The sequence below is a fragment of the Lemur catta genome, chromosome 3, assembly GCF_020740605.2.
Source record: "Lemur catta isolate mLemCat1 chromosome 3, mLemCat1.pri, whole genome shotgun sequence".
NCBI lineage: Eukaryota > Metazoa > Chordata > Mammalia > Primates > Lemuridae > Lemur > Lemur catta.
In genome coordinates this window covers 40,181,738-40,209,306 of record NC_059130.1, presented here as the reverse complement: position 1 = coordinate 40,209,306, position 27,569 = coordinate 40,181,738, and the positions used below count along the sequence as shown (strand labels likewise).

Here is a 27,569-nt window from a genome sequence, read left to right as displayed (position 1 = left end):
TCAGTATTTTTCTTACTCTGTAAATATCTAGAAAAGTCTTCTTCCTTGTTTGTAGCATTTTGGGACAAGTCTTAGCTCCATTCTGAGTTTTTGTCTTCCTAGTGCTACGCTATTTCTCTGTTTTTGCATTTGCCCTTGGTCACCTGCCTTTCTTGCACTGTTCAGATTCAGCTTTCTCAACTCCTGGAGTTGATATATTTTGCAAAGTTTGGGGATATCTTGAGGGCTTTATAGTATAAGTGAAGCTGGAAAATTTCTAATTTGTCCCTCATATTCACAGAATGGTTTGTTTCTTCACTTCCGTTCTGGTCTACATCATCCCCACCTGCCTGATGCACAGACATGCAGACACCCACCTGCGAAGTGAGTGAGAATGATGACGTAGTTCTCCACCTCACCCACTGGCACCTTCCACTGTAGCAGGGCTTCTGTCGGGGTGATGTTGGTAGCAATCAGATCCACAGGATTGTCCATGGCTGAAGCAGAATAGGAGAGTATCAGTTAAAAGTACCAGGAGGTGCAGGATGGAAGTGTAATGAACTAGAGCAGAAGTTTCACCCATGATGCACATCTGCTGCTGTGCTATACAAAATAGTGCAGCGAGTGGAGACCTCTTCCTTTTCTGCCCTTCTGGTTCCATCAACCCCTTTCTCTTCTCCTTTTTCTCCTTCCTCTCAAGTATCCAATTTCCCCTGATTGCCCCTAGCTCTTCCTTTTAATTTATTCAACTTCTTATGTGCAGAGCACTGTGTCAGGTGTTATGGGGGATTTTGAGGTATGGCTGTTGTGTTTTAGACATTTAAATCTAGATGGAGAAAGTAAGAACATGCAGAAATTGTCGTAATTCTTTAGGTGATGAGATAATCATGTTTAGCCTGTCTATTTGCACTTTTATAAATGTAAGGGTATGCCTTGTGGAAAGATCTCTGCTGATGAACTTCAGGAAATGTGATTGGAGCTGCCAAGGGCAGGAGTATCCCCAGGATGGAGAACTTTGAAGGTGTTCGGTAAGTACTTGTGGAATGACTGCACAGGGCTCAGGTTGCCTCTAAAGGCATATCTGATTATTGCATTCTTGCTTCACTACTCCCAAGGCTCACTCAGAGCTGAGTCCTGGATATTCTTTTTGTTGCATTGAGAGTCAAGGGCATTTTTATAGGCTTAGGCAGGCCAAGAGTGCCTGTCGGGGAACGGAGTGTGCTTGTCATAGGATCAGCTTCCTATTCTCACTTGTCCATGCTCTAAGCCTCTGCTTTATTACCATGCTTTTCTTCCATAAAGTTAGAATGTATTTCAGAAATGGATGTTATTATAACAGTTTAGGCATCAGCTCAACCTAAGCATCATGCCATTTACTTTTGGGAACCAAGATCTCCTTGATTTGATCCTGTTCTCTAATTGAAGGTTTTTGCTTGCCTATGTCCCTCACCACAAAGTAGCAACCAGAAAATATTTTTATACTTTTAAAATTTAAATTGTATCCATAATCTATGCCTTCAAAGAGTTCTTAAAATGCAGTCCTTAGGAAACTACAATTGGCTCCATCTCTCTGAGACATGTTTGATACGATAAGACAAGCATGACACCCTGAAGAGGTATCATTTCCACAAGTTGTAAGAGGATATACCTCAAGTTTAAACAACAACCAAATGACAACATAATAAGACACTTATGAGGCAAGCTAATTATTGGAAGTTGCCAAAATAGCTCTGCCTAAACTTGAAGGAGGGCAATTTGGGTTGGTAAACCACTGGAGTTGGCTCCCCAGATATCTGCTTTAGAGGCACTAGCTGCTGATGTGCAGGAACCTAAGGAGTAAGTTTTGACCTCAGTTGCTGCTCTCTTTTATCTTGGGAATAGGAGCTTCTTGAAATCCATTTCATTGTCCTCAATGGGAAAAATCCTGATTTCTTATATATGAATTTCTAGGACACTCAGGAAGGTGGGATTGTGGAATGACCGCATGAGACCCAGGTTGTCTCTAAGCATTGGCTTATTGGACATCACTTTCAGTCAATGCATTTTGGTACTTTAACGGTCACGGATAATTTGATGGATAGGGCAAGACTGAATAAAAAAAAGGCTGGGTTATCTGTAGTCATAGGCCTGGAAGTGGACTAGGGAAGATCAGAATATTCTGTCCTGTCTGTAGAATAATAATTTATGTGTTTCTGAAGGAATATTTCTTTGGCCATTGCTTTAAAGATGCTGTTTCTGAGCTTGTGAGAACATCTACGAAAGCAGTGAGAAACTCCAAGGTGTATTTCCCTCGTTCAGGAAATATCATTCTCCAGGGAAATTAAGCAAGCTCAGGAAATCCAGGTGTTCTCCTAATGAGGCAAGTTGGATACTTTCCCCTGTGCTGTGTGACCAATGCCTTAACTAGGAGATTTGGTCTAGGGGTTGGGAACAGAAAACCTTGGCTGTGCCTTCTAGTGACTTCTACAGCAAATCTTTGCTTGCTCTGCCTGGTGCACTTGCTGAAGGGCCAGACAGAGGGGCAGTGGAGCCACTGAAGGAGCTCTGTCCTCAGGCCCATCCAAGGGGCTTGTTTTCCAGAGGAAGGTCATGGGATTTGGACCACCCTTCCCCTCTTTCCCTTATTGCAAGCTGGTCACTCCCTCCCACCTCCTTCCTCTGGCTCATTGCACAGAGGCTGACTGAGGCTGCAAAGGACACGTGCATCCGATTGGAAGGTCTGTCGGAGAACCTGGACTACACCATGCCCTGCAGGTGGCCCAGGACAGTAGCATCACTGCCACCACCTTCACCACAGATGAGGGAGTTACTGCCACGCTGATGCCTTCTTTCTCCCTGAAGCATAAAGCAAGAGCAAATGCAGCTACTTTGTGGTCTCTGGCCATATGTGCTGAAGAATTTTATAATCCTAATTTCATTATTGGAATAACAACCCTTTTCTGAAATGAAATTTCCTTATCTGAGTCTTTTAAAAAATCAAATGGATGATACAGATGTCTGTTCTGGAATTTACTTCCATTGTGTGTGTTGAAAGGGCACGTTTTGTATTGAGAGTTCCATGAAAATTCTTAACCTAAACCAGGAAGACTCCTAGAGAGTGACTCTGTAAACTCTTAGCATTAAAGAAGAATATCCGGGGGAGAGAAATTGCAAATTGCCCTGCATGACACGGTGAATCGGAGGAGCATTCTGGAATAAAGCCTCGGACCCCAGAACCAGTGTCTTCTGTCTGAGCCAGAACAACTTCACTCTTTGCTTCCCCTGTTTGCTGCAGGTCCTCAGTCAGGGCCCTGACCCTACAGGCAACAGAGAGACATGCCTACCTGTGTGCACGAGCGTGCAGATGCGCTCACTCTCCTCCCTGCCCCGCACACTGTTGAGGCTGATTTCGTATTCGGTAGCGGGGTACAGCCTAGTGATGGTGAATTCTGTCACAGTGTTGGGCACCACCGAGCTGTCTAGTCGTCCCACTGAAGAAGAGCAGAATGCACAGTTACAGTTCACCGGCTCTCTCAGAAACACAGGCCGTGGTACAGGGGCTCCTGGTGGCACCTTGCCACAAAGCACAGATGGGTGCAGGATAATAAATGGCTCATGGGCTGGGAATGTTGGAGTTTGAAGAGGCCTTGCATCCCAGTCTCACCCCTTCATTTTACAGGCTTTTTGGAGCAAAGAAAAGTAAACTATTCATGAGATGGTTTTCTAACAGGCTGGTCTTCTCTGAGGCAATTACATTATGGAGTTAGAGGGCATGGCCACAGAAAGTGGCCTATGCAGTCCAGAGACAGGGTAGCCTGGAAGGCTGTCCTCCCCCCTCGCTGGAAGTGAGCGTGCCCCTACTTTGTTAACAATGCCACATGTGCCAGCAAGAACTGGCAGGATGCAGGCAAGGTCTGGGCCAACTTCCTCTGACTCATACTTGGCTGAAGTGGCAGAAATAGGACCACGTCACTGTGGTTCCCTCCAAGGCTCCATCTGGCTCTGCTGGGTCTTTAGCCATCTTCCTGGATTCTAGTCTTTGACTTTATTCTCTTAGGAAAGTGCATGTGACCTGGCTCTTGGCAGATTCTTTTGGGGCTCTCTGTTTCCCATTATACTGCCTAAGTAGTGGTGACCAGCCACCTTTGCTGGTGAAGGGCCTGCTGTCTGGGTGAATGCAATCAAGCCTTTCTTGGGAGGTGTTGGTGAGTGCGGGGTTTCTTGGCTCATCACCCGACTCTCATTCTGATGGAGCATGCCACAGACAGGAGGAAAAACCCCCGCAGGGGTTTTGATGTCCTGTGGGATGTGCTACTTCTCCCATAATATTCTTCACTCAGCCCCAAATCCCATTCATCTTTAAGAAATCTAATCAATTTATTACCTTGGGTGGGTCGATATGATACTCGGTAGTAATCAAAAGATGCAACTGGAGGGCTCCAGGAGACCGTCACTGAGTCCTTGGTCACGTTGCTAATTGTGATGTTTTTGGGGGGATCAATTCCTACAAGGACATGAGTGGTTGTGGGGAAAAGACAGAAAGCACAGGGTGAGAAAGGAATTCTCTTCCCTGATTGCACGCCAACCGAGAGCCAATGGTGTCCCGAACGCAGAGGAGGCCTTACTGTGTAATAGGGCACCCTTCAAACCACGGTCAGCCTGATGTTTCACCTGAAACCTTACAGGTATGGCCAAAGCCATGTTCGTGAAGAACATTTTAACAACACGAAGGCACGCTGGCAAGGTAGGTGCCTATGCAGCAAATATTACCTACCTGCGGGTCAACTAGGAGCTTTCCTTAAAGTTCATATATTTTGTTTTGAACTGGGAGTAACATAGTCATTTTCTCTGGGGGAACTTCTCTTAGATAAACCCAATTCTGCCTTTATCTCTTATTTTTTACCAGCCATCTTTGGTTCAATTTTTAAAAAAAACTGCCTATTGACTGTACGGGGATTTCAGAGTGCAAGTCCAGAACAAATCCACTTTTTAAAATTGTATTTCATTTACGCTGTGTACTTTTTTTTGACTGCTAGGGAATCACAGGATTGAATCAGCTGAGTGTTTAATCCACTTGTCCAGTTTGTCAGTTCTTGACAGTACGTAGGAAACTACCCAGACATACGTGTTCTTACCCCATGCACCTTACATTTGGGTTTGTATTTGGGACTGATGAGATGAGACTGATCCAGTTCATCTCAGAGCGTGTGTGTTTTCCAAACAACGGTCAAATCAACCCCATGCTCTGACTGCCAGGTTACTACCTAGTTGGTGCTAGTCCCCTGTGATTCTGAGGAAGCATCATTTGCCCCAGTGACCTTGCTGGGCAGTCAAGAGATGGCTGTCCAGAATAGGAACAGGTGTCTCTTCATGGTAGAGGGATTCCTCTTGGGGACTAGCTTTCTCCAGGGCTATCTCCTAGGCTGAGAGTGGGAAGACCTTTGGATTGATGCATTCAGGCCTTTACCTCCTCAAGACATTGAGTCTGTCCTGCCTTCCACTTGAGAATTTCCCATCTAATGCATCTTGTACAGCACTGGAAGAAGTAGCTGTTTCAGAACAGCTCATAGACGCCCCTGTAGCCATGCAGGCAGTGCCTTACTCCCTGAGTGTTTCTCTCTTTAAATTCATTGGCTTGTCAAAGGCGACTGTGAGCACCCCCTTCACCACCTGCTGTCCAGTCCTCCAGCCTCACCTGTGGTGATGGAGCCTACGATGGGCTCAGAGGTCACTGTGCCATGGACAGCCACCAGGTTCACAATGTACTCGGTGGCCGGCTGCAGGCCCATCAGGACAGTATGCCTCTTGGTGGCATCCAAGGAGACCTCCTTCATCTCTTCCTCCTCGTCCCTTGGGCTGTAGTTCAGAATGAGTCTGTCTGCTGGGGGAGACGGGTCGCTCCAGGTGATGTTCACACTGGAGGAGCTCAAGTGAGAAAAGTGCAGGTGGGAGATGGGGCGGAAGCCTGTGAAGCAGAGAGGTGGACGAAGCACATGTGAGGAGCAGCGCCGTTGGCCTAGAAGAGCCACCTGACTGCAGGGATCTGTGCTCCTTGCCTTCACCCGCTCGCCCAGATGGCCCACCCCTTGCTCTCTGGTCCTGCCCACTCCTGCTTTGCCAAGCCTTACACTGAAAAATAGATTCTGGCAAAATCAAAAATACCTCTGGGAGTCATTCAAAATGCTGACCCAGGATGTAAAGCCTCTATTCTGGAAGGCATTTGATGTGATCCCGTGGATCCCCTGATGCCCGCTGACTTAGGGAAGGAGGGCAAGATGGGCGGGATAGACGACCACGACCCGGCCGTGGGAAGCCGGACACGAGTTTGCAGGTAGATAGCAGCCCGCTCACCTCCGCCTTTGCCTCCACCCCTTCCCTCTTGATGTACTTATTAGTTTTCCCTCTAGCTCTCATTCTAACCATCTCTTCTTTCTCCCTTCTCTGGAGGAAACGGGGCGTTAGAAGAGTGGGTGGCCTGGATGGCCATCTCACACTAAGCTCCATGGATCCCTGAACACAGCTGGGATTTCTACCACCCCAGTACCTGTGAAGGCATCCACAGTGGACTCCAGGCTCTGCTGCCGGCCCCTCTCAGCAGTGACGGAAATGATGTACTCCGCCCCGGGCTCCAAGTCTGTCAATGTGTATGAGGTCCTGTCCTTGGGCACAGTGACCTCTGAGGCGATCCCCGAGGACGGCGTAAAGGTGATTCGGTAGTGGTCGATGGGGCCACTAGCCTTGGTCCAGATGAGGGAGATGGAGGTCTCCGAGGAGGCTGTCACCATGAGGTCTCGGGGACTGTCAAGTTCTGTGGATCAACATAAGTGGCCCGCGCTACACAGGTTCCCCAGGAGGGCCAGTGTTCGTGGGCCCACTCTGTGTGTTTCTAAGCTACCACAGGCTTGCTGAGCACAAGCACTGGCTTGTCCTTGCTGACACTTATCTCAGTTTGCTAAGTCCCTTCCCTCTGAAAGATGGCCGGGGGCTTGGCAACGAGACAGACCATCTGCAGGAAGACATTATTGGCTCAGATGCCACTGGAATACATCCGCCTCTGGGACAGAGCTGCCTGCTGGTTTCCAAGCTCTCCATATTCATTTTCTCCCAGCATTTCTCAGTAAGCCAAGCAGGGCAAACAGGAGTCACAGTCAAGTAGGGATGTGCCATTCCTGGCAGCAGTAGTGTACCCCTCCCTGACCCAGAGGCCACACTGACTTGTCTAACCGCGGGTGTGCAGGCAACTGCATCTGAGGACCCTGGAGAGCCTTTCCATGCGGCTCTCTAGAGAGAGTGTCTATGCTGAACTGAGCCTTGGGACAGGGGTTGGTCTAACATCCCCAGCCTAGCCCAGGCTGCTTGTACTGAAGCTACTGGAGTGATTTTGACATTTACCCAGGAATTGGAAGCAAAACTGCTAGATCCAGAGCAGCAATGGTCTCAAGTGGATTTTTATGTTGCCCTTGGGTTTAATGGTTGTTCTAGACCTTCACTCCAGTGGCCTTTTTGAGGGCTTTTGTGGTGCAAGGTGAGGTATAACCCTTTCTGCCCATTGTGGGATGGATGGTCTGCTTTGGGACCAACCTGTTTGAGCTTTTCCACCTCTGCTCTGCATAGCTCTGGGCAGCCCTTCAGACCATGGGAGACCCAGCAGAGGTCTATGGGGAAGAGGGGAACTCCATCCTGCATGTCAGATTTCAGAGGTTAGGCATAGGGTGGATGCCATCCTAGGCTGACATTGTCACCATTGACCTGTTCACTGGTGGGCATTGCCTTCTGACTAATTCTTGCCAGGACAAGCCTCCATGGCTACTCACACTCACAGGCTAAACCAGTCTTCTTCCTCATCAATCCGCCTACTCACCAGTCCTGGCATTCATGGTGGCTGGCACACTTTGCTGTGAGTCCATGACAGCAGATATTCCAATGCCATATTCGGTGCCAGGTATCAGATCTGTTGGTAGATGGAGACACAAACATTATTCTGTGTGTGTGTTGGGGACAGGGAAGGCTGAGAGGATGGAAGGAAATAATCTTAGACTCCTATTCTTATGTTGTGTTTAGTCCTTCTTGAATGCGCTCCTAATTTTACTTATTAGGAAATTCCAACTTCACTACTTAGGAAATCCATACCAAGTCCGTAGGATGAACCGGCCAGTGCAGAGCTTCCTGCCTGCTGTCGGGCTCTCTGGGGAGGCTGCCCTTGTCAGTGACCTTCAGAAGTGTGCTCCCCTGCGTATTTAGACAGTTGGGGTGGCTAGAACCAGTGAAGTGAAGTGGTTTCTTGCTTAGATTGTGAATTGGGGGAGTATGTAAGTAAGAGGGGCAGTGTGGGCATGGGCCTTTCTCATGTTTCTTGAATGTGTTATATGAGGACCAAGCTACACCTTTTATAGGTAGGAGCTGAGGCCACATGGGGACTCCTGGATCCCTTCTGGGGAGCAACAGTGGATGGATTGTTTTCCTGCGCACAGAGCTGTCAGCCTTTGATGCAGTGGTGTGCAGAAGCCTGCTGCTGCGGGCTCCCCACCAAGGTCAGTAATTCCAGCCCCAGGGTATCTGAAGCTATGGATCCCACTTTAGGGTGGCTTCTGAGGGAGTCCAGGAGGGTGGAGGAAATGCAAAAGCTGTTTAACTAAAGGGTGTAAGCGTCTCAGGAACTCCTTTGGGGGATTCAATACAAAGGATCACTGAGAGGCTCCCAGAATACCTGGACTTCTCTGGGTTCTCTCCCTGCCCTCTCCCACATTCATTTTCAGACTAACTGATTTGACTGGTGTATTTGTTTTCTATTGCTGCTGTGACAAATTACCACAATTTAGTGGCTCACAACAGCACACATTTTTATCTCAAAATTCAGGAAGTCTGAAGTCTAAAATGGTTTAGCAGGGCTGTATTCCTTCTGGAGGCTCTAGGGGGCAATCCTCTGCTTTTTCCAGCTTCTAGAGGCTGCCTGCATTCCTTGGTTTATAGTCCCTTAATCCATCTTCAAAGCCAGCAGCTTCGCATTATCAGATCTGTTTCTCTCTCTGACTTCTGCTTCCATTGTCACATCCACTCTGACTCTGACCTCCCCGCATCCCTTGTATAAGGATCCTTGTGGTTACATTGGGCTTGCCCAGGTAGTACAGGGCAATCTCTCTGTCTCAGTGTCTTTGATCACACCTGCAGAGTCCCTTTTGCCATGTAAGGTGACATATTCACGGGTGCTAGGGATTAGAATGTGGACATCTTTGGGGGCCATTATTCCATCCACTGCAACTGGCATCAGCTCATCCCATTTATTAGGACTGAGATTGTAGAAAAATGCAACAAAAATCAAATTGTCACCCCAGGTGTCTCCAACACTCAGTATGGGTCCTTCTGGTAGGCTCTTTGGGGGGCCTTTTGTGGGCTCCCCAGAATCATGGCTGATTACAATGCTTTTTCTGCATTTATATAATATTTGTGCTTTTCAAAGTTGCATATATTTTACAGCCTCATCACAACTCTGTGAGGAAGGTGGGATGGGCAGTCTTTTCTCCATCTGTGTTAGTTTCCTGTGGCTGCTGTTACAAACTATTGCAAACTGGGTGGCTTTAGCCAACAGACATTTATTCTCCCACAGTTCTGAAGTCTAGAAGTCTGAAGTCAAGATGTGAGCAGGGCCATGCTCCCTCTGAAGGCTCTAAAGGAGAATCCTTCCTTGCCTCTTCCTTGTTTCTGGTGGTTGCCAGCACTCCTTGGCTTGTGGCTGCAGCACTCCAATCTCTGCCTGTGTTGTTTGTGGCATTCACCGTGTGACTGTGTCTTCTGTTCTTATAAGGACACTAGTCATGTTGGATTTAGGGCCCACCCTAACCCATTTTGATACTATCTTAACTTGATTGCATCTGTAAAGAACTTATTTCCAAATAAGGTCACACTCACAGGTTCTGGGTAGATATGAATTTTGGGGGGACTGCTATTCAATGCAGTACATCATCTTTTTCTAAAAGGAAACCGTGGCACAGAGTAGCTCTGTGACCAGCTGGAGATGACCCCAGGCCTCTGGTCTCAGGGTTCAGGCTTCTAGGAGGATTGGAACGCCCCTTTGCTCCCTCCCACCTCATTGGCTCCCCAGGCCAGCTGTCACTTCCCTAGCATCCCTAATTTTGAGAGAAAATACTTTAGCAACCTTTCCTTAACAAATGGCTTGATTTAGCCCAGGGGAGTACAGTGTGGTCGCCAGAGGGCTCCACACCCCCTTCCTCTATATGGCTTTACTTCAGCCCATGCAATATATATCCCCATGCTTGGGTAAGGTAGAGCCTGCCTGGTCTTACTAGCCAGTTCCCTTGAATGAGTGCAGTCCCAGAGCCCTGGCTGGACAGGTAGTATAATCAGCCCTCTTTCCCTTTCCTGAATAAGCTCCATCTCTTTTCCAATCCTTAGTTCTTTCTTTCTCTAAAGTGGCAACACCAGTGGAAGTAAACTTTGAAGTCTGGTGAACTTTGAAGTCTGACATACTTATGTTAATATTCAAGCTCTGCCACTTTCTACCTGTGTGACTTTGATTACTTAATATCTTTGAGCCTCAGTTTCTGTAGAATGGGAAGAATAAGAGTATCAGAGAGTCACTGTGAGGATTAAATGAATCGATGTGTTTAAAGTACAGTGCCTGGCCCATAGTGATAGTAGCCAATATTTTATTACCTTGCATAGAGAATGATTTCAGGATTTTGAGTCCTTTTTTAATAAGTGGTCTCCTCTGCTTTAAAATATGCCCTAGGCAGGTACAGGCTGGTCCCAGGTACACCTGCTGTTGTTGGTGGGCAGAGGCCTAGCCTGTTGGCTCTGCTGGAAACCAGTGATTCAGGGAGCCCAGGTGTCAGGCTCAGTACCTGTCTCTAGACTGAGTAGGTGATTGCAACGCCCCCAGATCTGTTTGAAGCACACATTTATCTCCATCAATATGTTCGGTGAGTCCCAGCTACATCCTTGGTTGGAGAAATTAGATTACCTTTGGGACATAAACTACTTTTCTCAAGAAACTGATAGAGACCTTCAATTGCCTATAATGAAGTAGAAATTCTCCAACGTAGACGAAGGGTGACAGATGAGGGAATAAGACAGAAATTATATGTTGCCAAATGGATCTAACATATAACATTTTCATCCCAGTTTCTTATTTATGAAGCTTAAATGGAATGTTCAATAATTTACAATGGAATCATCTTCTCTAAGAAAACTGCAGAGCAGAATTTAAAGCCCTCTCTTCCCAGGTTTCCTGTCGAGGGGCTAGGGAAGTGGGGCTCACCCATGGGTTGTTGCCTGCTGCCTGCCTTTGATTTTCAGCAGCTTTCTTCCTCTGCTGCAGTGAATTGTTGCTCTCTGCCAGCAGGTAAAACACACTTCTGCTGGAAAAGAAAAGTGTATCCGAGGCACAGCTAGTGCATTTACATATATCAGTGCTTCGAGTACTCCTAGGGATTTTGCACTTTTTAAAGATCTCATTGCTCTCTATCAATGCTCTCTTTATCATTCTATCCAGCTCCTGTAAGTGGGAGCATATAAATGGTTCCTTTCTTAACAACAGCTCAGAAAATTCATCCCATAGGACACCACCACTCTCCATTCCTTATAGAACTTCCTTTGTGCTGCCTGGGGGCTGGTGCTTCTCTCAGTTCTTCCACCTCATGTCCATTCTTCTCAGAACCCCTAAGGCACACACTTAGCTACTCAACTACTATGATTGAGGGTCTCTTTCGTGTCAGGCATAAGGCCACATGCAGGGGATACCAGGGTGAGCTGAACAGACATTGCCCTTCTGGGGATGAAAAGGAATCTGTCCTGAAAAAGTAAACTAATTATTTAATGAGTGCCCATCACATGCCAAGCACCAGGCTACATGCAGCAGGTGATCTAGAAGAACAATGAAGAGCAAAGGGAGGGAGGTAAGAGGGGTAAAAACTGAAGGAGAATTTCTGAGTGTGTGATGGTAAAGAGTTGTCTAGTTATAACTAAGCTTCTTAGAGAGCCACGCATGGCATCTTATCTAATTCCCCTGCAGCCCTGCTGGGAGGGTACGGGCTAGGAGCAAACAGGGGCTCAGAGAAGTCCATCCCTTGACCAAGGTAACAAAACTAACACATGGTAAAACTAGGTGGGAACCCCAGCCCCTTGCTCTTTCTGACACATCATGGCATGGTTCTTGTCCTTGAGTCTTTTTCAGGTTAGTAGAGGGCAGTGGAGGGAGCGAATTGGGATTTGAGAGTTATTTGGTATCAAACTGGAGGCTGCTAACTAAGAGCCGTTTCAAAGGGAGGGTGAGATCGGCATGGGCTGGGGTAGCCGGAGAAGGCTTTCTACAGAAGGAACTTGAGCTGGACCTTGAATGCAGCTAAGACTAGGAAAGGCAGAGGAAGGAAACATGGAATTCTCTGTGGTCAAGTGGGGCCTGGTGAGCACTCATAGATTAATGAGGGCCAGAGAGGAATGAGGACTAGTGCATTCTCATCTGCACTGCAAGGCCCACGGCAATGAAGACAGAGTGACTCATCAAGAAACTTATTCTTCATGCTTGCTGCTGCTAGCGGGGGCAGTGGTAGAGAAAAGGAGGGCCAGAAAACTGAGATTGTTGTCTCTTGCCAGCAAAATCAAGAATAGGACACTTGGGATCCACAGGCCTGGTTGGGTGCAGATGGCCATGTGGAAACATGCACACTCTCCATCTCTAAGTCCCTGGGCTCATCTCCCAGGTACTCCAAGTCTATCAAACTGGGGTTAGGAATTTGGTTGCCATCGTGCATAGGACACCTGCCTTCACAGAGAGGGACAGACTGGGGGCCCTATCCCTGAGGAGCTCGTAGCTAATCTTTTAGTTTTTATAGTTATTATGTTGTTATTGTTAGTTTTCACATAGGTCTCCTCATAGACTCTTAGGTCTTTGTATCAAAGGACTTGGTTTGGTTTGGTTTTTCCCAGTATGTAGCATAGTGAAAACTACGTGAGGCATAGAGGCAGCACGGTGGCCGCGGTGGCAGGAGCGTTGGGAAGGTGCCAACAAAGGCTACCTGGACGGGGTTTGGAAGGGTCTGTGGAGGTTTGGTTGGGGGAGGGCATCCCAGGCAGAGAAACAGCACATGCAAAAGCAGCTCTGGCAAAATAGTTCATGAAAACCAGGGACCTAATATGGGGCCCCTTATAGAGAAATATTCCAACATTGGAACTTGGAGACTAGGGGTTTCATAGACGGTGAGAGATTTGGAGAGGATCTTCTGAGACCCCTGAAATCATACCAGATAGGCAACCAGTTTTAGTTACACGGAGAGCCGGGCTCCCAGGCTCCCTACTCTCATCTTTCATCTCGTCAGGGCTCCTGGACGAGCCGGCCTTTCAGGGACACTTCCCTGCTTTCTTGGTGTGCGTGATGTCCAAGCACCAAGAGCAGCAGTCAGTTCCATCCTGGCCCCACAAACCTATATGTAATCAGAACGATGATGCTACTAAGGACCATTCTCAGAAGGAACTTTCCTGCTGCCAGTGAAATCAGTGAGACACCCCCGTCCCGCAGGAGCGGCCCTTTTCTGGGTCTCTACTACAGACAAGCACCCCCTGCTGAAGCCAAAGCAGAGGCTGAAATATTCCCACCTGGCTTTTCTTCTGGGCCCCTCTCCCCAGCCCTTTGACATCGACAAAGTTCAGGCCCCTGTACCCCCAACTCCGAGAGGAGGAGGCACGTGGAAGCCTCTGCTCTTTCCCTTCTCTTCTTCCTGGGTGTCTGCAGCCCACTCGCATCTTCCTGCCCCCAGAAGGTGACACCATGTTTAGAGGTGCCTTACCAAAGTGACCACTTGGGGTCACTGTGACTTCACCCAAAGGAGGCTGAGCAAAGTCCCGCCCAGACCCCCAGCCCCAGCCCCAGGACCCCTCCTCCTCAGAGGACCCCAAGGCGGTGAAGGTCTGGAAGGTCTGGCGCTGGGCTTGGTGCTCAGGCACTGGTGTGTCAGGGGAGTGCAGACGGGGTGAAGTGGACACCGAGTGCCTGGGTCAGTGTTGCTTTGCCAGCTGGACTCCTCCTGGAGTCTAGAATTCTTCATGGAAAGTCTTCCTGTGGCCAAGCACAGGGCCTGCCTGTGCACCCTGAGGAGCCCACCTTCTCACCACTAGACCCCCATTTGGAACCTGGTGAGAAAATGTGGGATTTGGTAGGTGGCCCCCATTCCGTGTCTCCCAGCAACCAGAGGCCTGGAAGGTGACAACTCCCAAAGCCTGAGTATGGAGTGTGTGTGTGTGCGTGTGTGTGTACATGAATGCGTGTGCATGTGTGGTGTGTATGACTGTGTGTGGGAGACTATGTGAGTGTGTGCGTGCAAGAGTGTATTTGTGTATGTGTGTAAGCGTGTATGTGCATGTGCCCGAGTGTATGTAAGTGCAAAAGTGTGTGTATGTCTGAGTGTGTGTGTACCTGCATGTGTGTACCTGCGAGTGTGTACTGCCTAAGTGTGTATTGTGTGTGGCTGGCTGTAAGTCTTTGTTTTTTTGCAGCCCGGTGTTGTAGCATGTCTGTAGGATTGTCAAGCTTCTGGGTTTCCTGGGCCCTGTTGGCGGTTTTTCTGATGAGCAGCTTGCTGTGGGGAGACACAGGCAGCCCCTGTGTGTGGGAAGAGGTGGCTGGTGGGGGTGTGCTGCCATGAGGCACAGAGGTGGGCGCCCCGTGGGGTGGGTGAGGGATGCACTGAAGGGCCTGGGTGGCTGGTGGGGGCACAGTGCTCACAGGGGCCCTGTGGGCCAGCTCCTTTTGCCTTGTTTCTGGGCCATGGGGGTCCTCAAGTGTAGGCATCTACATTTCATCACGGCATCTGTTCGTCAAGGGAGACCTGGCGAGAGCGTGGATGTCTGAGGGCGAGCCCGCTCCCCTCCTGCTGACACGCTGCAGCCACGTGCCTTTCCCAGGACAGCTTAGAGCAGTCATCTCACATACAAAGGCCAGAGTAGTGTTTACAAGCTGCATTAGTCCTAGGCAGGGAAGCTGATTTTTTGGACCAAATCCCAATCAGGGACTGAGACTCTCTTTCCCTCTCTCCCTCTATTAGGAGTTTTCTATGTGATGTATTGTTTATTTGTTGCTGTCCAAGAAGCAGAGTCGTGTTGCCAGTCCCTGTTAGTGCCAGGTTCTAACCTGGAGGGACCCTGATGAGCCTGCAAGGTGTATAACACTCAGGGGGCCCTCTGGGACCGTAGGTGTGGTACACAAGCCAAGAAGGCATCATCCAGGAGAGGATGCTGACCCCAAGAGAAGACTTACCATCGAGGACACAGAAGCCACCAAAGCAGAGAAAAAAATAATTGTAGACATCGAGTGTGTTGTTCAGAAACAAATTGGGAATTCCAGAGGGAATTCTCTGGGCATTGCCTACAGAGAAAATGGGGGAAAATGTTTGGTATTTTGTGCCCCAGCCTGGGCTTTATGCAGCAAAGCGGGAGGTTGGGAGGTTGCTGCCGTGAGCCCTGGGGATGATCCAGAAACACGAGAGTCAGGAAGGGCCTGAATTCTACCGTGAAGAGGTAAATGGTGGCCTTGGAGACAAGGGCTTCTGCAGTGAGTAGCAAATACAGGTGCCACGAAGCTGTAAGGGTAGAGAGTCAGCTGAGAGAATAAAGGGACCTGACCTTGTGCCAGTGAAAAGCCAGGCTGCCCAGGCTCCAGGTCTGACTTTGTGGGATTAAGAACAATAAACAATCAAATGCATACTGAGTGCTCACCATGTGCCAGGCTCCATCCTAAATGCTTAAATAGGGAGATATCTGTGATCTCATTTAATCCTTACAACTCTATGAGGGAGATGAGGAAACTGAAGCCTAGGGAATTTAAGAAATTGGCCCAAGGACACACATCCATGAAGCTGGTCTCAAACCTGAGTGGAGTGACTTCCAAAGTCATGCTGTAAATGAGCACTTCTCGCACATTGATGTGCATGTGAGGTCCCTGGGGGATTTCTAAACCGCAGGCTCTGATTCAGTAGCTCTAGGGGAAGAGGGCTTGGACATCTCCCAGGGCGATGTCTGTGCTGCTGGTCTGTGTGCCATACCGTCAGAGGCAGGGTTCTACACCCCGTACCACACAGATTGAAGGGGGTCATCCTGGGCCATCCATTAGCTCACAGACCTCCTCATCCTCTTTCTTCTTCACCATCATCATGTGCTTGCTGAGTAGCTTACTGTGTTAGAAGTACTACCTTAAACTCATTAAATATATGGCCTCATTAAAGTTTCGTGATGACACTATGAGCTAAGTGCTATCATTCCTCTTTTACAGGTGAAGAATCAGAGGCTTAGAAAGGTTAAGTCAATTGTCCCAAATCACATAGGAAGTGTTGAGCCTCCCTATGGAGTTCAGAGTCTGTGCTCTTAACACTTTGCAAAGAGCAGAGCATTGAAATCAAACTGGGACTCCAGGGTGTGAACACAGGCCTTGGAGGCTGAAAAACTTTCCTCTTTAGGCTCCAAGTTGGGGAGTGAGGGAGAAAGTACAACTTTCTAGAGTTAGAATCAAACTCCTCCCTTTTGTCCCTTCTCTTGTTCACGGTCCTTCCTTCTCTTCCCCTAGATTCCTCAGCAAAAAGCCAACAATCTTGCAACTAGCGTCTCAGCAAGTACAAACATACTTGATTTTCTCATGCACCTATAATCCCTTCTTAAATAACATAACGCTATTTGCCCTTGTAAATCTCCCAGCAGTGAGCTTCCTGGGATAATTATGTGTAATATAAACATTAATATATTAATTTATAATTTAATGTATTAATTTATAATTATATATAATATAATATATATAATTATGTGAGCTCCCTGGGATAATTATATATAATATAATTATATAACTTTATAAGCCCAACTCTAACACAAAAAATCAACCTATTTCAGCCCACTACTCAATAAAGCTTCCCCACCCTTTAGAGATCTGTGGCATTTAAATTTGGACTGTCCCTTACATTTCACTCTGTTAGTAGAAGCAGGCATGGGAGGGAAACCTGACTGGGACGCAGAAGTGACTTTGAATCTCAGCCGTGCCCCCTGCCAGCTTTGTGAACTTGAGCAAGTTTCCAAATTTCCTGAGCTTCTGTTTCCTCACCCATAAAATGGGGATGCCAACAGTGCCTGCCTCCTGAGGGTGCTGCGAAGGTCACATAAGCTGTAACTACGGGGAGGTGTCTGGAATAAGGCAGAGGATCGAAGAATGTAGAACCTTCTTTCTTCCTGGTAGCGGGAAACGATAATGAGGACGTGACTGGGTTCTCCTTATGGCTCATGATTTTGTGGTGTCTCCTCCCTTTGAACAATAGCCATAGTTTTCCTATAACTGCTAATTACCAAATTAGCCCGAGGCTCTAGGCAGGGATGGGCTGCGCCCAGAATCAGTTCCCTCCTGTATCATTTCAGGTTTTTTTTTTTTGTTTAGTTTAATTTTGGGGACTGTTTCTAGCTCTCTGCAAGGCCCTATGCCAGCTGGTCTGTCCTTTCTATGTCTAATTCACCCCCGTTAACCTGCTTGGTCAGCAAATCTTCCCACGTCCTTGCTGTGCTTTCCGGAGTGAGTCTGTCTGGAAAAGGCATTTATTATATTTATTTTAACTAGCCTTATTTGGCAAGGCAGCCTGGGATTTCAGCTCAGGAGGAAAACAGCTTTGATTATTCTTCCCTTGTTTATTGTATGCACTCTTTGCTGTGTATCCCTTGTCTCCTAAGACGGCAAATACTTTTGCAGGAATCCAAGACACAAGTTAAACAAACTCTGTCTGTGAGCATGTTGGCAGCCTCTGGTCCTCGACTGCTTTGCACAGCATCTCCCTCAACTGAAAACCACACCCTGTATCTCCAGTTATCCACCCATCCATGAGGTTGGGCAGGTAGGTTTTCTTGGATGGGTGAGCCAAAGGCCCCAGGAGGAGCACTGACTAGGACCCACACCCACCAAGGGGACAGGGAACGCTTCCCAGCCAGGCATCATGGTCACCCAGGGCACTGCCATTTTCTCTCCCTTTGACTCCAGCACCAGCCTTCTGGCCAGTCCCCTGCCTCTGGCCTTGTCCGCCTCTGTACCGATCTAGTCGTTACATCACCTTATTTAAAATCCCTCAGTGATTCCCCATTGCACTCAAGAAGAAACCCAAACTCTTTATAGGGTGTATAAGGTATGACCAGGCTCTCACCTTGTCACTGGCCTATTGCAGCCTATGTGCCAGTCATAGTGAGCTTTTGCGGTTTTATTCATTCATTCAGTCAAGACTCAGAAATGCTGATCTAGGAGCTAGCATGTGCTAGACACTGGCCTGGACCCTGCGATTCAGTGATGAGCAAAACCAAGTATGATCCCAGCTTCACAGAGCGTTAGGTGTAGGGTGAAGACCGACAATCAAATAATCACGTGCACACGTGTGAAGTGGTGCCTTGAGGAGTGCTGAGGGGCTAGTGGTAACTGGATGGGATGAGCCGGCCTCACCCGGGAACCAGATGGGCTCCCCGAGAAGCCACCAGCAACACAGGTGCTGAGAGGGAAGCCTGTGTTCCCCAGGTGAAGAGGCTGACTAGAGCCTGCCGGGCGGAGGGAACAGGCTGTGAGGAGGGGAAAGAAGCAAAGCTGTGGGCCTGGAGCACAGACAGCCAGGAGCACGTGGGCAGGAAGTGAGACTGGAGAAGGGGGCAGACCAGGCAGGGCCTGCTGGGTCACAGCAAGGGTCTGGGTTCATCCTAACAGCGCGAGAAGCCCTGGAATGTCTGCACAGCACAATGGCGTAACCAGACACGGACTTTGAAAGGGCCACCGATGGTGTGAAGAGAGGATGTGAAGGGGCAGAAGAGAATGTGGGGATTCTCAACCATTTCAGTGCTTAAGATCAGAGATGATGGTGGCTTAGCCCAGGCGATGGCCGTTCGATGGACATTAGTAGACATATTTGATAAGGACTGAAGAGATGAAATCCATGGGAGTTGGTGGTTGGTTGGATGTAAGAGGGAGGGTTGGGGAGAGAGCTGTGAGGGTGTAGACTCAGCAACCACCATGTACCCAGAGGTAGGTTGTACTCACCTGTGAGGGTGGCCCTGGTGGTTGGGCCAAGGCCCTTGGGGACCAGCACCTCATGGTATTGCTCCCCTGCCAGGGTGCTGTACACAACCTTGTACTCCTGAACCTCTGCCTCACTGTTGTCCCACTCAAGGTCAAGGCTGGTGGCCGTGCGGGAACCAACTCGCAAGTTCTTGGGGGCATCAATCTCTAAAAACAGACAGACATCACCAACATCACATACGATTGTGTACATTTGTGGTGCATCTTGCACTTTAAAAAGCTTAGAGGTGGGAGTCCACACTCTGGACCTCTGCTAGCATTCAGTGCACCCTGTGTCCGCCCCTCGCTTCTCAGTCTGCCACAGTGAACTCCCTGGGCAGGCTAGAGTTTTACTTGAGAGTCAAATACCAACACACTTTGTGCTTTCCCTGTTTCCACTCAGGAGTTCCAGTGGTGTCCTAGAAACTTTAAAATGAACCAATTAATGTCACAAGCTTAAGAACAAAGCAAGGGAAACCCCAGTAGGGTAAAATCAAAGACAACTCCTGAATGATTAAGATGGAATAGGGCAATATACTATCGGACCATGAAGCAAAAAAAGACAGTTGATTTCAAGATTTTGAAGCTTAAGATGTCTTCCCCTGTGCTCATTTGCACAGACACTGCTGTAAGGTTAAGATGTAGAAAGAGGATGTGATGTAGTGGGAAGAACATAGTCTTTGGAGTCAGGCCTCAGTTTGAGCCCAGCTCTGACACTTTTGGTAGTGGGACCATGAACGTTTCTTTTAACTTCACTTGGCCCTGATGACCACCTCTGTGAAAGGGACAAAAAATGCTGACATTTCATCTTGTTGTATGGATTAGACAATGACTGTGAAGTATGTGGCATGGTGCCTGGTACAAAAATAAGTGCCAAGCCCTGGGCTGACTCCCTGTTGCCCCTGAAGCTTCTCCTGAGTTCCAACAACGTGGCCCCCGATGCCTGCTCTGGGGCTGTGATGAAAGGACCCAGCCTTGGGTTCTCTCTCCCAGGACTGGCCATCCCCTCGGGCTTATTTGGGTAGAAACAACCTAAACAACTTGCAGTGTAATAAAGTGCTGCCCAAAAAAACTGCCACTTAAAAAGTTCCAAATACTTCCTGTCTTTGAGGCTTGAACTTGACTTTGGAGTGAACCAGCCATTTGTTCTGAGAAAACCTCCAGTGGATTGTTTTAATTTGCAAATGCAAGACAGGTTTCCACCAACTGTTCTTGTGGAAGACTGAAACCTCTGAATCAATCTGAGCAGAAGCTTTGGAGTGAGAAGTGTTTTGTTTAGTGATGTAAATTGGTGAATCTCTTAGCAGATTTATGTCTCTGAAGCTTATTTTTCTGAGAAATGTTTTCTTACTCAGTGTACGTTAGCACACCAGACACTGTGCATTCTTGACGTGTCATGTGTCGTTTCTCTAGCAGTTGGATGGAAGAGCTTGGATGGACAAGCATGTGGAGAGACTGCACAAGGGGCTGGACTGGGCTTGGGGTGTGCAGCCCGAACTGAACTGGAGCAAAGTGAATTTAGGGTTAGGGTTGAGGCTGAGACCTGTACTGAGTGCCCTTCACAACTAAAAACCTAGACCTTGGAAATGTTAGACTGTGGTTTTGTTTCTTTGGTTTCGGGGTGTTTTTTGGTTTTGATCACAGGGCTTGTGCCCTGTGGAGAGGGGCAATGTTTTCTCTGAAGGGTTCAGACACTTCCAATGTCAATGATCCTAAAAGAGGTCAATCCTGAGAAGGAGAACTTGGCAGTGGAACTGTTTGCTCCCCCGGCCTTGAAACCTGACCTCTAAGAGGGGCAGCTGAAGGGCAACCCTGCTGGTGGAAGCTGAGCTGGTCCCCACAACATCAGCAGGTCCCCAGGTAGGCAAAGACAGATGTCTAGTGGAGCCCCTGTGGAGGGGTGTGGCACTGCGGACTCTGGTGATACCCATGTCTAGCCTCTAAAACATAAATGAGACCAAGTGATTCCCCTGGAAACAACTTTTCCGTTGCTTCCTATTAAAAATGCCTGATCGTGGTCTGCAGGGCTCTGCGTGACCTGTCCCTGCCTGCTTCTCAGATATCACCTGGGAACCCATGTGCCCTTATTCACTGTGCTCCAGCTCGAAGCACATCAAGCCTATTCCTACCTCAGGGCCTTTGCTCTGGCTACTACCTTTGCCTGGAATGTTCTTCTACAGATCCTCAGGCTTAGGTCATTTAGGTCTTAGTTAAAATGTCACCTCCTTGGAGAGACTTTTCCAAGCTACTCAATCCAATGTGGCCATCCCTCTACATCACCCATTCACCTCTCATCACAGTACTCATGATTGAAATGATTTCGGTGCTTGTTTTCCTCTCCGTTGCCCAATTCTCCCTCTGGAATGTAATTCTGGTGAACCAGGATCTTGTCTGTTTTGTTTATTCTGTAGCCTCAGTGCCTAGAACAGTGCTTGAGACCTGGTAGGTGTTCAATAAATACACGTTAAGTGACTGAATGAATATTGTCAGTTCTCTGTCTTGTTTGCTACCTCAAAGCCTTTAGAAAAGTCTTGTTACCTATTTCAGTGGTGGGGCTTTGAGGATGCTTGGGGTGAGGTGGTGTGGGGAAGAGAACAGCCCTGACTGAAGGTACTGGTCTTGCAAAGGCAGGAAGCCCCCTTTGCGGTTTGCAGCCAGATTCTTGGCTGAGGTCCAAGTACCATCCAGGTTGAGACTGTGAAATAATTTCCTGGAGAATCCCAGAGTGGAATCACCACGAGCTGGTAGGGACTTGAACTGTTGTGACTTGGGAGTTCCCTATTAATTTCCCGGGGCTGCTGGTGTCTTAAACAATTAGAAATTTATTGTTTCACAGACTAAATGTCAAGGTGTTGACGGGGCTGCTTCCTTCCGAGAGCTCTGAGGGGAATCTGTGGCATGCCTCTCTCCTAGCTGCTAGCGATTTGCTGGTGATCTTTGGCATTTCTTGGCTTGTGAAGAATCTCTCCAATTGCCGTCTTCATCTTCACGTGGTGTTCCCCTTGTGTGCATGTCTGTGCCTGTGTCCAAATTTCCCCTTTGTATAAGGACACAGTCATACTGGATTAGGGCCCACTCCAATGACCTCATCTTAATTTGCTTATCTGCAAAGACCCTATTTCCAAATAAGGTCATGTTCATAGGTACTGGGGATTAAGACTTCAACATCTTTTTAGAGGACACAGTTCAACCTATATCAGCAATAAAGAGAGGTCTGGGGCATTTACATCAGCTGTCAAAGCTGCAGCCTGTGGTTGACCAAATGCTCTGGTGGCTGTGCTTGGTGCCTTGAAGGGATGTGCTCAAAGCGGAGGCCTCCCGTGGAAACGATCCCAGCAGCTCCTCCAGGAGAGCCACTGAAGTCAGAACTGCCGAGGGCAGGGATGGGTTTTGGGAATTGGCCCCTGGGTTTCCTTGGGTTGGCTTCTGTCCAATTTCCGGCCTTTGTCTGCTTCAATCAGGGTTCTTTCCTTTTTTCAGCACAGCTCTAAGACCCAGGCAAATATCCCACTCACCATGCAGAAAGCAAATCTCTGTTTTAATTGCCTGTGCAATTAGTGCACTCCTAGTGTCGAAGCCATCACCTGGAAAAGCACTTTGGCTAATTGGAATTTAAGCAGAGTTCTGAAATGACTGAGGGGCCTGCCGAGAGGGTCTGGGTACCTTTTCATCATTCAACTGGCACCTCCCAGCCAGGGCCTTGAGAATCTGTCTGCAAAGCTGTTTGCATTTTCCCAATCCTTCTGGCCCCCACCCCCCGCCACCGCCTGCAGCAGAAGGGAGAGGCTTGGGGTGTGGCTGGGGCTGCATCCAGAAGGCAGCCACCTAACAGCTGCCAACCCACCAGGCAACCGGAAGCAGAAAATCATGCCACAATGAACTGAGACTCAGGGGGAACTCCTAGGAGGCAGGATGTAATTATCTTGATTGGAATTTTCCTGGGCCACCAGCCAATCCTGCTTCCATCCTGTCGACCTGAATATCGAGAATCTGTTTTCATCACGCTATTGGAAGCTCCCTTGTTCTGCTTTGCCTCTTCAAACCCCTTATCAGAGCAAAGCACAAAGAAACAAGTTTTCAAGCAAAAATTATCTTGAAAGTAAGGAAAGAATGCAGGGCTCATGGTTCATGGGAGATACCACCGCCCCGAGCAAGTGGTGTTGTGGGGGTGGGGGAGAGAAGGCTGACCTTGAATTAACCAAGAAGGGACATTGTGGGATGTCCTTCCTCATGCTCGGCCCTGAAAATTTTTAATTCAGTGAGGGAGAAGGAAGGAAGAGAAATGGGCAGAATTTAGTTCCTTTTTTTAAGGAGCACACGCAGTCACTGGGAATCCCAAGATACGTTCAGTAAAAATCTTTCTGGGCAGCCCCTGGTGGGAAGGTAGCATCTGGCACAGGAGCTGGAGAGAAAACCTGAAAGAGCCTTTCAGAATCAAACCCTTCCTTCTCCACTTTGCCGGTGTCTATGCTTGCTCCCCTTTAAAAGGGAGCTTTTCCCCTCCTGGTGTTCCTTTCTGTGTCTAGGGAGCCTTGTCACAACACTCCTGGCCTCCCTGTGAGCTGGGAGGATGAACTTACCTAAGCACTGAGCTCTGGGGCAGGACCGGGCACGGCCCTTCGGCTCCTGTCTCTTGTGGGATGGGCTGCCCCTGGGGTTCCGGCCTCTACCTGTTCCTCACGCTGTAAGTCCTCACCTGAGTAGCCCTGGCTCCTGCCACATGGAGACACTTGCCAACTCCACAGTGGCTATCCAGTTTGCAAACCCATCTGGTCACACTAAGCTATGTGCTCCAGTCTAGGGGGTATTTTGGTGTCCATCTGTCTTAAGCTTCGCCTTATTAATCAATTGATTTCAAACACAGGAGGCGCAGAGAGGTGCTATTTCTCCAGTCACTGAGCCTCCTTGAATTCCCTGGGTTCACCCCTGGATGGGCTGTTAGGCCATAATCAAAAGTAGGATGCTTGAATTAGGGATTCTCCTTCTACTTTACCCCATCAGAAGATACTAGATCTCAGATCTTACAGTGTTATCAGTTTTCTTTGATCCCTGGGACAACTTGGAGTTGGCAGAGACATTCCTTGACATGTGACCTCCCCAAGGCAGAGAGGCCAAGACCAAGATTCTGGGTTAGATAGAGATGCAATCACTAATCTGTTCATAGGCCCTTGTTGACCCAGTGAGGGGACTTTCTGACACCTCCTTTGGATGGTGCCCATCCTACTTGTCTACTAGTTGTCAGACTGATGGGCGCTGAGAGAGGGAGCAAGTCTTCCTGAGGTCTGGCATTCATGACTGTTGGTGAAGCTCTTCAGGAGTCCCGACAGCCTGGGGAGGGGGAATGAGTGGCCGTCACAGCCAGGCAGGAGGCATTCATATGGGCTCCATTCAGCCTCTCGTCTATGGGAATCAGGCCTCACATTAGCCTGACTGCTAGTGCAAACCAGTGACAGGTGAGTCACAGAATCTCAGTTGCATGGTCTGCCTATGGCTGTACAGGTTGGGCTTTACCACCTCATGGTGGTGAGGTCATTATAGATTTATAGAATTATTACAATGATTTCCAGAAAATGGCAACAAAACATCTTAAGGAAGAGGCACATTTCCTGAATTCTCACAAAATTGTCATTTGGGCTAGCAATATGGATGCTTAAATGTGTTCAAGACAAACTTGTCATTTCATAAACAGTAAACCTGAGGCCCATAGTGGGGAAGGACTTACATCCAGTCTCAGATCTGGCTGGTAGCAGAGGTAGGACAAGAACATAGTTCTCCTTACTGCAAGTGCACTGCTTTTCCTCTATGGCGTGATGTCGACATCCTCAGAGGCCCCGAAACCCCTCTCCCTTCCTTCTTCTTCTTCTTTTTTTTTTTTTTTTTGAGACATGGTCTTGGTCTGTTTCCCAGCCTGGCAGCAGTGGTGTAGTGTCATCATAACTCATTGCAACCTCTGACTCCAACTCCTGCCTCAGCCTCCTGAGTAGCAGGGACTACAGGCACACACCACCCACTATGCCTGGCTAATTTTTCTATTTTTTGTAGAGATGGGAGGTCTCAAACTTCTCGGCTCAAGCCGTCCTCCCACCCCTGCCTCCCAAAGTGCTAGGATTACAGGCATGAGCCACTGTGCCTGACTCGCTTCCTTCTTGCAGGGCCTGTGATTGCCCAAGCACACCTCATCCCACTCCCTTAAAACACCCCTTGCTGTGCCGAGACCACCAGCTGGTGCGACCCCTCCCTGCCCCACGCTTGTTTGACTCTGGCCTGTCACAGCTTTACCTGTTGTGAATTGGGTGGTGGTGGAGTCACTCTCGTTGGTCCCTCGGACTGCGCTGACTGACACCTTGTAGCGGGAGCCGGGCCGCAGGGCCTGCACCGAGTACTGGCTCAGCGGGGGCTGCAGCCGGAAGGTGGTCTTCCCACCTTCCCCGCCCACCAAGCCATATTTCAACAGAATGAAATCAACTTTGGCTCGAGGTGGTGTCCATTCCACAAAAGCCACGGTGTCGGAGACATCTCGAACCAAGATCTGCGTGGGCCCATCAATGACTGAATGAGAAGGATCAGATAGAACAAAAAGTTTGGTTGAGAAAATAGCCTTCAGCATCAGCTCTGTCCTTTCCTTCTACATTGTCTGCCAGTCGGAGAGGGGGAGGGTGTTATTAGCCCATTTTATAGATGAGGAAAGTGAGACACAGGAAGATGAAATATCTCTCCCGAGGACACGTAGTTTGGCAATGGGGAACTGACACTGGAACTCAGTTCCCCGAATCTTGGTCTAATTCTTTGACCAGGCTGTAGCTTTCAGGTGGGGGCGTCCCCCACCCGTGCAGGGGAAGGGCACTTGCTAACTTGGGAGAGTCAGCCCTTTCTCTCTGGACGTGATGGGACTGGGCTTCCCGTGTTCTCAGCTCTCACCTTCTGACAGCCCAGAGGAAAGACCTAGGAAGTGACTGGCCTGTCTAAACATCCGAGACTTCCAGCTTGGCTGCCAAAGAGGTCACTGTGAGCCTTCAAAAGATGTTCCTGTGCAGCCAGTCCACCCCGCTGCCGAGACTGTGTCAAAACCCAAAAGACATTCGCATTTGTGGACGTGAAATATGCCCCTAGGGAAACTCGCTTCGCTGTGTAAGAAGGACCTTGGCTTTGGGTCACTTTTTCCCCACCTGTTCTTGCACCTTCCTGAGCCAGAAGGGCACTGCAGTCACATAGGCCTTCAGGGCTCCCCAGCATGTGTCCCTCACAAGCCCTGGTCCCTGGCCCTGTGCCGCTGAGGGCAACACCTAGAAAGCTGGTTGGTTTCCTACAGGGCCACCATCCATGTTCCAGCATCCACCTGGGGTCCTGTTCACACTGAATTAGATGATGGGTGGCGGTGGTGAGGGAATGTAGAAGGGGAGTAGAAGAAGAAAGGGCTCAGTGAGGAGAACAGAAGGTGGTGTTCTCAACTTCCTGTGCGATGTCTGCACGGCCAACATGCCGTTCTTTGAGAATTTCCTATTCCTTGCTAAAAGAGTAGGTCCCGCTTCCGTGGTTACATTTACTATGTGACCACAGCCCTCTGACTGCAGCTGATTAATGTTAGTATTAATATTCTTCGAGGATTTGCAGTTGAAACAGAAACACTGGTTCTCTCACTAGCCTGTGCAGCACTACGCAGAGCCAGGGCTCGTGTTGCCATGTTGCCACACCGACACAGAAATAGAAAACATCTGGTCTGCAGAAAGGGAGAGGAAGAGGGGGAGGGAGGCAAAAATGAGAGACCATGTGGAGCTTCTAGAAGAATATAGAGAGTGACTGGACTCCTGACACTCCGTTTTCTGATTCAGGTCTTTTGTGAGGCCCAGATGCATTTCTGGCTCTGGGGCTCCCAAGAGACACTCTATGCCCTTCCAGTAAATTCTCTCTCTTGCTTCACCTAGTCCTAGTAAGTTTCTCTTCCTTGCTACCAGACAGGCCTGACTTATCTTTTTTCACCTGTCCATGTGGGCCCACCTCCTGCTCTGTCTCCTTCAGGATTATCTCAGGCTGACCGTGTGCCTCTCGATTTTTCAAAGTCGGGCCTTTTCCTGGGCACCCCGTCTTCCCTCTGGGTCTAAGCCTAGTCCTGTTCTCTACTAAGCAGCTTAGGATTTTTATTCTAGCACCAGCTAAAATGAAAATCACCAGATCATTTTGGTGCCACCTGGTTTGGAGTAGAAATGAAGTCCTGGTTTTCATATCTGAGATAGTAATGTGATTTAACAGAACACATCTGGATGGTTTCTTTTCAGCATGCTGTACTTGGTGGTTTCAGATAACATGGGCCTTTTACATTTAATTTAATTTAATTATGAAATGGAGCAAATGACCTCATAGCTATTGTATAAGCATAATACCTGAAACATAGTGACACCCAGTCAATGGGTGTTGAGTAAATGAAATGAATGGACGGTAGGTCCTCTTTATTCATGAGAAGAAGGGGAAGCATTTCAAAGAATTGGAGCTTTTGGGGGGAAAAAAGGTGTCAGGGAAACTCTAATGACCACATAAGGCTTTTGTCCTTCAA

General features: G+C 48.5%; 1 protein-coding gene across 2 annotated transcripts in view; it reads right to left on the bottom strand.

Moving 5' to 3' along the window:
• The window catches only part of TNR (tenascin R), a 77,512-nt gene that overhangs the window by 31,735 nt on the left and 18,208 nt on the right, over window positions 1–27,569 (bottom strand). For both annotated transcript variants that reach the window (XM_045547300.1, XM_045547301.1), the window contains 8 exons: window positions 25,301–25,570; window positions 19,004–19,189; window positions 7,820–7,909; window positions 6,503–6,766; window positions 5,654–5,923; window positions 4,343–4,462; window positions 3,303–3,449; window positions 357–476 (listed from right to left, as the gene is read on the bottom strand). In XM_045547300.1, coding sequence (XP_045403256.1) covers window positions 357–476; window positions 3,303–3,449; window positions 4,343–4,462; window positions 5,654–5,923; window positions 6,503–6,766; window positions 7,820–7,909; window positions 19,004–19,189; window positions 25,301–25,570 — 1,467 coding nt within the window. The remainder of the gene's footprint in view (window positions 1–356; window positions 477–3,302; window positions 3,450–4,342; window positions 4,463–5,653; window positions 5,924–6,502; window positions 6,767–7,819; window positions 7,910–19,003; window positions 19,190–25,300; window positions 25,571–27,569) is intronic.